Source organism: Papaver somniferum, chromosome 1 (assembly GCF_003573695.1).
Source record: "Papaver somniferum cultivar HN1 chromosome 1, ASM357369v1, whole genome shotgun sequence".
Lineage (NCBI taxonomy): Eukaryota > Viridiplantae > Streptophyta > Magnoliopsida > Ranunculales > Papaveraceae > Papaver > Papaver somniferum.
Genome location: NC_039358.1, coordinates 34798724 through 34809430, shown reverse-complemented (window position 1 = coordinate 34809430; position 10707 = coordinate 34798724). Strand labels below are relative to the sequence as shown.

General features: G+C 39.7%; 3 protein-coding genes across 6 annotated transcripts; all 3 read right to left on the bottom strand.

Annotated features, from left to right (window-relative positions):
• Positions 1–753: 753 nt before the first annotated feature.
• On the bottom strand, positions 754–3659 carry LOC113282988 (GDSL esterase/lipase At5g41890-like). Of its 4 annotated transcripts, none has more exons than XM_026532126.1 (5): positions 3521–3659; positions 2255–2347; positions 1936–2066; positions 1239–1830; positions 754–1152 (listed from the first exon to the last, which is right to left on the bottom strand). In XM_026532126.1, exons 1-5 carry the CDS (start codon positions 3543–3545, stop codon positions 914–916), a joined length of 1080 nt encoding a protein of 359 aa, XP_026387911.1. In that variant the 5' UTR covers positions 3546–3659; the 3' UTR covers positions 754–913. The 4 variants fall into 4 exon arrangements, with proteins under 4 accessions (XP_026387911.1, XP_026387895.1, XP_026387903.1 ...); XM_026532110.1 differs by having other exon boundaries at positions 2255–2307; positions 3521–3648; XM_026532118.1 differs by lacking the exon at positions 3521–3659 and having other exon boundaries at positions 1239–1497; positions 1588–1830; positions 2255–3281.
• LOC113283005 lies at positions 3428–4921 on the bottom strand. The gene has a single exon (XM_026532135.1). The coding sequence runs from the start codon at positions 4841–4843 to the stop codon at positions 3914–3916; it is 930 nt and encodes a 309-aa protein (XP_026387920.1). The 5' UTR covers positions 4844–4921; the 3' UTR covers positions 3428–3913.
• Positions 4922–5442: 521 nt separating this feature from the next.
• Positions 5443–6576, bottom strand: LOC113283128 (serine/threonine-protein kinase fray2-like). Its single transcript, XM_026532321.1, has one exon. The coding sequence runs from the start codon at positions 6574–6576 to the stop codon at positions 5443–5445; it is 1134 nt and encodes a 377-aa protein (XP_026388106.1).
• Between the last annotated feature and the right edge of the window lie 4131 nt (positions 6577–10707).

The window sequence follows — 10707 nt, the reverse complement described above, 5'->3', positions numbered from 1 at the left end:
TGTAATGCAAAGCCAGCAGCAATTCACTTCGGTAACTTGATCCGAGAACATATTTTTTCTCCATTGTGATAACATGATTCATGTGGGAAGACTTGGCAATGGGTTGGGGCTTTCTTAAGTTCATAAACAAACTCTCAAATTCAGCCCATTACAGTGCGTGATGTTCTCCTCCAGTCCTGTCAAAAGCACGTGCAAAAGAGAAGAATTTAGTCCCACATCACTCAAAAATGAAAAGCATACTTCATATTTAGAGCTCAAGATTGGAGAAATGAGCATCGAGCTTGGTCGCGCGAGCTTGTAACCCGAGTGGGGACATTAAGATGACCGAACACTGGTCGGGGTTACACTCGGTAGATGCTGGTGCGCACGCTGTGTTGACTCGCCTACTCCAAGTTGGGAGTTGGCCCCACTGCCTGCGCGTAGGCTTGGGCTTGGGCTTCACAGAGCAACGAACACCTCCCTTCACAGAGCAACGAACACCTCCCGCTCTCGACAGTGGAAGGATCACGGGGTCGATGTGCCCCAGTACCAGTTGAACAACCATCTTTTTGGACTTTTTCTTCTATGCCACAGCAGCATTTATTCCCCAGGGCCTTATTGCAACTTCCAGCTTCCTCATGGCCTGGGCGAAAAATTGTAGCACAGTTGCTGTTCACATATCAAAACAGCATACTTGATTTTACTACTTTTACTAAATTTCAATGTTTCAGATACAGAAATAAACATACTAGTAACTAGGGAAGACTACAGAAATAAATAAGTTTACTACTTTTACTAAATTTCAATGTTCAGGTACACATTAAAATTTTCATTGATCCTGCATAAACTTGCAGAACTGGGGAATCATAAGTTTGGGTGATTTTAATGACTGATTGATCATTCAATTCAATTACAGAAATAAACATACTAGTAACTAGAGATTATAGTTGTACAGTTCACGGACATTAACGGGAGAAACAATACTTTCATCTCCGTAAAGAAACTTTTTCGCAATAATAAGATTTGCAGCTTCTGTGGGATGATAGGCATCCCAAAACACGTATTTTGACCGATCCTTGCATAACACTGAGCTTATATTTGCACCACCTCTCTTTAAGCAAGTAAATGGTGGAAAATTGCCGCCGCAACATGGATCCTCCACATTTTCGAATCCTGAAATGTAACCAAATGCATTACCACACAAACAATAGTACAGTAACTGATTAATAAATTAGCTAGACATAGGGAATAGTACCAACCATATTTGCGATATCTTTTTACAATCCCCATAACAATGTCATAGGAATTTGCATAGACAAAAATAGTTTCAGGCCCTAAATTTTTATTTAGAGTATCAATCGACTTCTTAAGTTTTCTATTGTATCCCTGAATCAATTCATTTGCTTCTGACGAGCATCTCCCAGCTGGCATTAGCTTGATGGCACGAACAAATGGTATACATCCCAAAGGACCAACATCGATGACTAGAAACTTTCGACCTCCCATTTCATAGAGTCGCTTAGCGAAATAACAAGGATAACGTACGTAATTAGCCATAACCATTCTCAACAAGTGTATTGACAAAAAAAAGATAAGGGTGGCTAATACCTTAAGTTGTAGGGTTAAGTTCGAAACCATAAAATCTTGTAGCATTGCAGGAGAAACTTTGTCTTCTTTGAAAAATGGTATAGAAGGTTGAAGGTAATTCAAGAGATCATTCGAACCGGAGGTAATAGAGAAAACAACCTGCTTGAGAAAATCTGTAGTACCGTTCTCGCCAAGCATACTCGTCATTGTAGCTCGACTCTGCTCGAAATCATTGATTTGTTTTCTTAATGGTACTCTTTCTACCTGCACATGAAGATGGATCTTCCAGAACTTATACAGGTGAAGTCGATATATTCAATAATTAGGAAATAGTTTGGTCAAATTAATTGTTTTGTTATGTGGACTTACGAAAACAGATCCTGTCTTATCCAAGATGCCTGATGATCCAGAGGCATAATTGACGCCTTTGAAAATAGCCTGGCCGCGAGTAGTAGGAGCTAGAAATGGCGGAGGAAATGACTTTGAGCCCAAAGCTTGCACTGATCAAACATGTAAAGATGAATTAACACAATGTTTAAGTATCAATCCAACTCTATCATACACAGTCCTAAAAGCCTGGAAATGAATATGCTTCTGAATTTTGAACAAATTCTTAATAGAATTCTTAGAAAAAGATGTTATAATGAAATTTATTCAACAGCACTAGCAAGAAATTTAATTGGTATACCTATAATATCGGAAACAGTTCGGCCATTTGTAAATCTTCCAGTGGGCTGCCCTCTGGAGGGAATAAAATCGATGCCGTATGGTGGAGAATCAGCTTTAGATAAGGTGATAAGATAATCATTGTTTCCAGCATCAACGAGAGAATCACCAAACAAGAAAGAAGTGTAACAAAAACAGCTCCAAGCATGTATAAATAAGATCAAAATGACAATGCCAACCATGATTATTAACATTGGTATCAACTATCAACTTGCTTCATATGTATAGGAAGCAGCTAGCTAGAACCTAAACTCAGATCCTACAAGCATAGATCTGATTATTCAAGCCATTTACCACCTGTAGTTTCAATATATGTGTGGGATTGACTGATTCAATGTCACTGTACTAGCTAGTATTTGGTAATAGTACTGGTGATGTAGCAGGAATAATGATGATCTTTTTGAATACTTCTCACGGAATTGGTCTACCTAGATTACTTGAGTGGACATTAAATTGAGATCTATGGCCACCAAGAGATACTTCTCATGGATTTTCATATTTAACTAGTGTTTGTGGTCCAGAGACCACAACACTAGACGTCTCCCTGGATCCTGGCATGGACAGACTTGGGAGGAATTGGATCTCTATGCATCACATGTTATAACAAGTCTGAGCTTTCATTGCAAATGGGACATAACTGCATGACAAAAAGACATAGCAGTTGGGAGGTGAAGTAAGATTTATGCACCCAGTGAGCACTGCTGTTTGCAGTGTCCCTATTCTAGATTCGGAAAAATCCTGAATTGTCTGTGGATTCTTGGTGTGCATATGTTAACCCTGAATCAGGCACTGACAATATAGTCTCCTTGCCCCGGGCAATTCTTTTGTGATGAAAGGGACAATAAAATCAAGTCTTTGCCCTAAGCATTTTTTGAAAGAACTGAAGTGACAAGGAGATGCTGAGTAGCACCACCAAATCTCCAATCTCTTGGTTTAAATGTCGTAGTTGGTATAAAAACTATTGTCAGCAGAACTCACTCCTCATATATGTATCTTGCGTTCAATTATGCAATATATTTCAGTCATGGTAGGTCGGTATATGTCTAGTTTCCTAAAAATACATGCACAAATTTGAACTCTAATAACTCTGTGACCAAAGAACAGAAAGTATAAAGGAGTCTTCACAAATTTCTAATCTCTACTTGGTTTTATAACGATATAAATACAAATTCAGCATAGTGAGGGAACAAATCAAGATTCAAATCAACCTAGATACATAAGACATTACCTTCTAGCTGAGTAGGTTCTGGCATTGTGCACCTCGTTTCCACTTCTTATCTCAGTTGTCACTTTGAACCGTCCTCTTTGCTGGACAACCACTTGATCTTTGCCCAGCATAACCCGGAAGGCGTAAAGAGAAAGAACAGAACCAGCTCCATAAATTTTGTAAATAGTGCTTTTGACAAAATAGCTGCACTTCTTTGCAATTCTTTGTGGATGAATTCTACATTTGACTCTTCACTCGCTGGTAAATCAACTATGTCTCCCTTATCCTCTGTAAATCAAGCTTTTGACCAAATAGTTGCACTTTATTTCTTGCCATTAGTTACTGCAATCTCAAATTGGACCTTAAAAATATAGACATCCAATAAAAATTTGGGGTTTACAAACAAGGGATTCTTCACCGTAGTTGCGAAACTGACTTCCTTTTGACAGGGAAAGGACTCAATAACCTCATCTTAAAGCAAAAATCAAGAGCAACAGAAGCAAACACAAATATTAACAAATTCTCAGCTACATTCACCGCACCATCAACAGCATGCGACAAGAAACTCTGTGAATCTAATTCCAAACGCGGTCCTGCCTCCAGTACAGCGAGGCCTTTAACACAGGCAAATGCGGCAGAAATGCCACTCTTAAGATGAGAATCATCCAAGTCTCTTCTTACCGTGTATCGAAATGTAACGCCGAACAATGCACAGCTAACAAATGTGATCCCCAGAGGGAGTATCAATTCAGTAATATCTGTCACTTGAGATAGCGAAATCGGAATCGCTGCAATCGTTCCAATTACGGCCGCAATAGATGCTGCTTTAACAGACTCCAATCTCTCAGTATTCTTATCAACCTCCACCACATTTTTGTCATTCTCCTCAAAAACATCAGCATCAGCCTCGTCAATGTTTCCAGACAGCGACAGCTCAGCCTCGCGAATCATCGCTTTCGCTTCTAGTATTTCCCTCTGGCATTCTTCAATCTCACTAGTTCTGCTTTCAAGCTGATTAACATAATTCTTCATCTGAACATCTTCCAATTGTTTTTTATCAAATTCAGCTAATTCCTTCTTTGCTAATTCAACCCTTTCATTAGCTTTTGTTAACCCATCCAATAATACCTTGTTTTCTTCTTTGTTTAGAAGTTCTTCAACTCTCTGATCTACTAAACCAGATACAACATCCTTCAAACCCCCATTTTCTGAACTGCTGCATTTTACAACTAGGGTTTTTGATTGTCTCCTCTCCCCAGCTGAAATGAAAGAAAAACAGCAGATTGGAGATACATTTTTAGGGTTCATCCATGGAATTAGGTTTGTGTGGATTAGGGTTTTCATGGTTACAGACAGAGATTTCTGGGGAAAGAGAAGGACCGAAAAAGGGGGTCTCTCAATGTAAAATCCTTATCCCCTGAATCCTTGGATAATATCAGCTCTAGAATATCTGGTCCAAGATAGAGCTTGGGTTTATGCTTGGATAAAAATATGTAGAACCAGTTCAGTATTGGCCCCAAAAAATGTCTAACAGTAACATTTCTGACAGCAGGCCAGGTCCTGGCATGGCCAGACAAAGGAGGGACTGGATCTCTATGCATCATCAGATGTTGTAATTGCTTGCAAGTCTGAGCAGGTGGGAAGTGAAGTAGGATTCGTGCAAGTGCACCATGTTGTTTGCATCATACTTGCAATCTGAGTCAGAGTCAACCCTTGACTCGTCGTGAGTCGGTGTTAGTTTTTTCATTTCAGTCAGATCTGACTCGCTAATTAACTCAGATCTAACAGCAGTAAATTCGGTTCACGGTATTTCTAGTTTCATACAAATAAATACACAAATCTGAAATCTAAATTCTCTAATCTCTCATCGGTTTTAAGAAAATTTATTACATACAAATTCAGCATAGCCAGGAAGCAAATCAAAATTCAATCAAACCTTCTTGTCATTGCCGACTAGTTTCTGGCATTGTGCTCTCCTCTATCTCTGGCGTCACTTTGAACCGTCCTCTTTGCTGGACAACCACTGGGTCTTTGCGAGAGGTCGATGCTTCACCATCCAGAAGCTGCTGTGACGCCCACCATGTCTTTAAATCTTCAACTTCCAAATTCCAAGCAATCCCTTGTTTGTATTCATCTTGTGATATTTTTCTTTTCTTCACAACCATGTCTTCTTGCTTTAATACTATCTCGGTAGCTCGGTCCCCAACGGTAGGTAACCCCCTCAAAATTTTCCGTACAATGTAGTCACCGGACCGAGCATTCTTGAAGAAAGAGTGCTTTAATAAACGCTGCGCAGAAGGACATCCACTAGGGTCTTTAACTAGGCACATTGCAATCATTTTCCTGAACGAATTCGAGAACTTTTTATCCGTCTTGTGGTCAAGACCAGGCGATGCAGCTCGTAAAGTCCTATACAAAACTTCCGATGGAAGAAACTCTGAGAAAGGGGCATGACCATGAGCAAGCTCCAAAGCTGTTATACCGAAAGACCATATGTCAGCCTTGTACCCATAATTTTGCTCCATGATAACCTCCGGTGCCATCCAGCATGGTGTTCCTACAAAATCATTTCTTGAACATTTCCTGTCACCTGCATCAAAAAGGCTTGCAGAAACACCAAAATCTGAAAGCTTTATTTCACCATTTGAATCGACTAGAATATTTCCAGCTTTGACATCTCGGTGTATGTCCCCGTGATGGTGCATGTACTCTAATCCTCTCAAAACACCACGTAATATGGTAGCGATCACCGCCTCCTCGTATCCATTTGGAAAATCGGATTTCATTATACGGAGACAACAACCAGCGGCCATGAACGGCATAACTATCCAGAGATACTGATCGGAAATGAACGAACAATGCGCCTTTTGAAGGTTTGGATGGTCAACCAACATCATGGTTTGTGCTTCATAAGCGATGCTACCTAAATCATTTTGGTCGAGATACAGGATCTTAATTGCAACAGTTTCATGGAGAGGTTTGCAAATTGCACGGAAAACAGTAGAACTGGATCCACGACCTATTTCTTCAACCAGATGATAATTTTCGGATCCTACCGGATAGTTCTTCCTTTCCATTTTTGCACAGTATACCCGGAAAGGGTAAAAAGAAAGAATCCATTAGACTTTGTGCATCGTGCTTCTGACTAAATAGTTGCACTCTTTTGCAATTTTTTGTACTTGGTCAAACTGTGTTTTTGTGGATGAATTCCACATTTGGCTCTTCACGCGCTGGTAAATCAGCTATGTAGCCCTTATCCTCTATGAATCGAGATTTGACCAAATAGTTACAAGTCTTGTGCTTGGTCAAATGGTGTTTCTCCGGCGGAATTCTGCATTTGGCTCTTCAGTCTCTGGTAAATCAGCTGTGCAGCTGTTATCCTCTGTAATTCAAGCTTCTGACCAAATAGTTGCACTCCTTTGCAAGTCTTTGTGCTTGGTCAAATGGTGTTTCTGTTATTGACTTCTAACATCATTTCTTCACTAGTGGTAACAGTTAGATCAGCTGTGTAACCCATATCCCCTGAATATACGTTAGATATCATGTTTATATAACCTTAGAATATTTGGTCCAAAATAGCAAGATTGCTAAAAGGGGTACCGGTTTACCTGGGGGTGTACCAGATTTAATATAAGATAAAACATCTTATACCTTTGGAATGGTACATCCCAAGCAAACTGGTATCTCTGTTAGCAGCTTTGCAATTTGCAAAATAGAATTTAGATCTATACTTGCATAAAATCTTTTTAAGTAGAACCAGTTCCACCTCAAAAGAATATCTAACAAGCATTTGTAGCAACTTGCTAAAAGGGGTGCCGGATTATTAGGGAGTGTACTAAAATCCACATAAAACATAAGACTTTCTAGTTTATCTTATATGAAATTTTGTATTCTTCCCATTAAACTGATATCCCTATTAGTAGCCATGCATTTGTAGCAGCGAGCCTGATCCCACGGAGACCAGAGACAAAACTTTTATTTATTTATTTTTGCAACCATATGGAGTCATGTACAGTATTTCAATTACTAACTAATTAGACCAATTTAAATCTAGATTTCATAAAAATATAAGTTAATCATGCATAGTTAAAACATAATCAAAATTAATAACGCGTTATATTGATTCGACAATTTTATCTTATACAACTTCGTCAAATAATTCGAATTCGAAGTAGGATAACGTAAAAGTTAATAACGTCTATAAAAAACAACAAAAATATTAGGGGATAAAGAAAAGAAATTATAATCTTCTTTACCCATGAAAAAAAAACAAAAAACTAATAAGAAAAAGTATGCATTATAACGTGAATATATGGTTGAAAAATAATTTGGATTTTAGATAAATGTCGAAGTATAGTTTATCTATGGACTTAGTGAATCGAAATAACACTAATCATTAACTTATTATTATTTAGTGTATTGAACTTCCAAAATGAATTCAACCGTTGGTATTATATATTAAGGAATATCATAAACATAATCTAAGGAAGTAGACTTGCGGAATTCTATTTCGTAGTCGAAAGGGGATTCAGGACCAGCCCTAAGTTTAGGATTGATGCCTGGAGAGGACCGATCCTTAATGCTAAGAATTGATCCCTAGATCAACCCTTCTCGTTCATTATGACCGAAGCAAGCCTGGAACGGCCATTTCTTGGTTTAGGCCAGGATTGTACAGATTGATCTCTCGAATCTAAAATACTCCTATGCAGTACATTTGTTTAGGGTTTAGATTCGTTTCTCACTGGGATATCCAATTTTCCATTTGTATCCAGGATCAATTTTTACCCTGCTACAAATTGGCGACCACAGTGGGAGATTAATCTCTCTGTTGCAAAATCAATTTCTCGATTCCCTTATCTTTTTACTCTTAGTTTCTCTAAAACTCACAATGGTTGGTCTTAATAAAGACTCAACGGTTACCAACTTTAATCATGTCGACGGCCCTGTCTCTCTGTTATCGATCATGTCTCTCCTGTTATCAGTGATACAAATGACACTGACGAAGACGTTTCTCATATTCTTTCCAACAGTTCAACAAGAGAAGGCAGAACCACGCGGCTCCAAATTACTATGGAAGAATTGATGAGATCACAAGAACAACTGGCAGGAAAGTTGGCATGCTTAGAAAGTACATTGAATGGCATGTTCACATACTTTCAGAGACTGTTGGATGACTTAGGGCATCGTGGCGTTTTCAGAGACCCAAGATCTCTCGTGCAAGGAGCGAATACTTCAACTGACGATTCCGCTCCTTCACAAATTGGAAGCTTTACTACCAACAAGAGGCCAGTGGACCAGGAAGCAGCTTCCCTGGTGGAGAATTTATGTGAGCTTCTACACCTCTCTAACGATCAACGGGCGGAAACATTTGCGGCAATCAATCAAATAGCTTTAGACACAAACTTGAGTCCTTCGTCTCCAAAAGACTCGAAAGCGTCAGATATGTCTATAAACAACGTTACTTTCACCGAAGATGACATGATGGCTGAAGAGGGTCATAACAGATCCCTGCATGTTACTGCATGCATTAAAGGTTCAGAATCGACACGGGAGCAGCTTCAAATGTTATTTCTCTTAAAACTCTCAAAACAACCAGGGTTCGGCAAAATAAGATTGTACGGCAGCCTTCTGTGATGACGGATTTTGAAGGAAACCAAACCAGCATGTATGGTTACATCTATTTGAACCTATCAGTAGGGCTCGTCCAGTCGAAGGTGAAATTAGAGGTGATAGATAAAGAGTCGGACTACCACATGATACTGGGGAGACCATGGCTTAATGATAATAGGATCATCCCCTCAACATATCACCAGTGCCTGAAGACTATGTTGAATGAAGAAGTTGATCTGCATACCCGCATCTCTGTCTCCTTATGCTCCGATTTGCGGCATTGAACTTTTTGAACCAAAAGAATATCCGCAGGACTCATCAAACAAGGTTTATTACACACTGCTCCCTACCTGGACGTCGATCAAGGAGGAAGACAGGTTGTCATCACTGGGACTGAACCCGGAAAGATGCCTTTGCTGACAGGACACGTCAAATCTTCTTCATCGGGTAAAAACTCGATCCACGCCCATACTAAGAGGGAACGAACTTTATAACAAATCGTGATGCCGAAGGAATGACTTTATATCGGCGCAGATGTTAGAAATTAACAGGGGAGACCACTACGGGGTCTCTCCGCCCAGGAGAATGCCACCACAATGACAAGTTACAAGAAGAAGAGGTACCAGCCGCTCCACGACAACTGCAAGGCGGTACTGACTCCAATACAGACGAGCTTGAAACTATCAATATCGGGACTAAAGAAGCTCCAAGGTATGTCTCCATCAGTTCAGTTGTATGTGCAGAGGAACGTGCAAATCTCATGAATCTTCTCAAGGAGTACCAGGATATATTCGCATGGACTTACGAGGAAATGCCCGGCTTAGATGAAAAGTTGGTTACTCATCACCTGCATATAATACCAGGATCCAAACTAGTCAAACAATCTCCAAGACAATTCAGGCACGATGTTGAGGAACAGATCAAAACTGAGATTCAAAAACTGCTAGCTGCCGGCTTTATAAAGCCTATTCAACATCCTACTTGGTTGGCTAATATGGTTCCTGTAAATAAGAAGAACGGTCAGATCAGGTGTTGTGTCGACTTCAGAAATCTAAACAAGTATTGCCCCAAGGACGACTTCCCTCTTCCAAACATCGACATGCTCGTGGATGCTACCAGTGGACGCGGCATGTTCTCATTCATGGATGGATACAGCGGTTACAACCAGATAAAGATGTACGAACACGATGCATGTAAGACAGCATTTCGAACTCCTCTCAGAAACTTTTATTACACTATAATGTCTTTCGGTTTGAAAAATGCTGGTGCTACCTACCAATGTGCCATGGCTGCAATATGTCACGACATGATGCATAAATAAGTTGCAGGCTACGTGGATAACATAGTAGTCAAGTCAAAAACCCGAGCAGCTCACAGATATGTTTTACGAAAAGTATTTGAAAGATGTCGTGAATATAAACTGAAAATGAATCCCTTGAAATGTGCTTTTGGAGTTTCTTCGGCCAAATTCCTAGGATTCCAGGTAATAGCTGATGGAATCAAGGTTGATCCATCCAAGACCCATGCTATCCTCACCATGTCGCCGCAACAAACAGAGAAGGAACTCTAGAGCTTTATGGGTAAGGTAAAATACATTC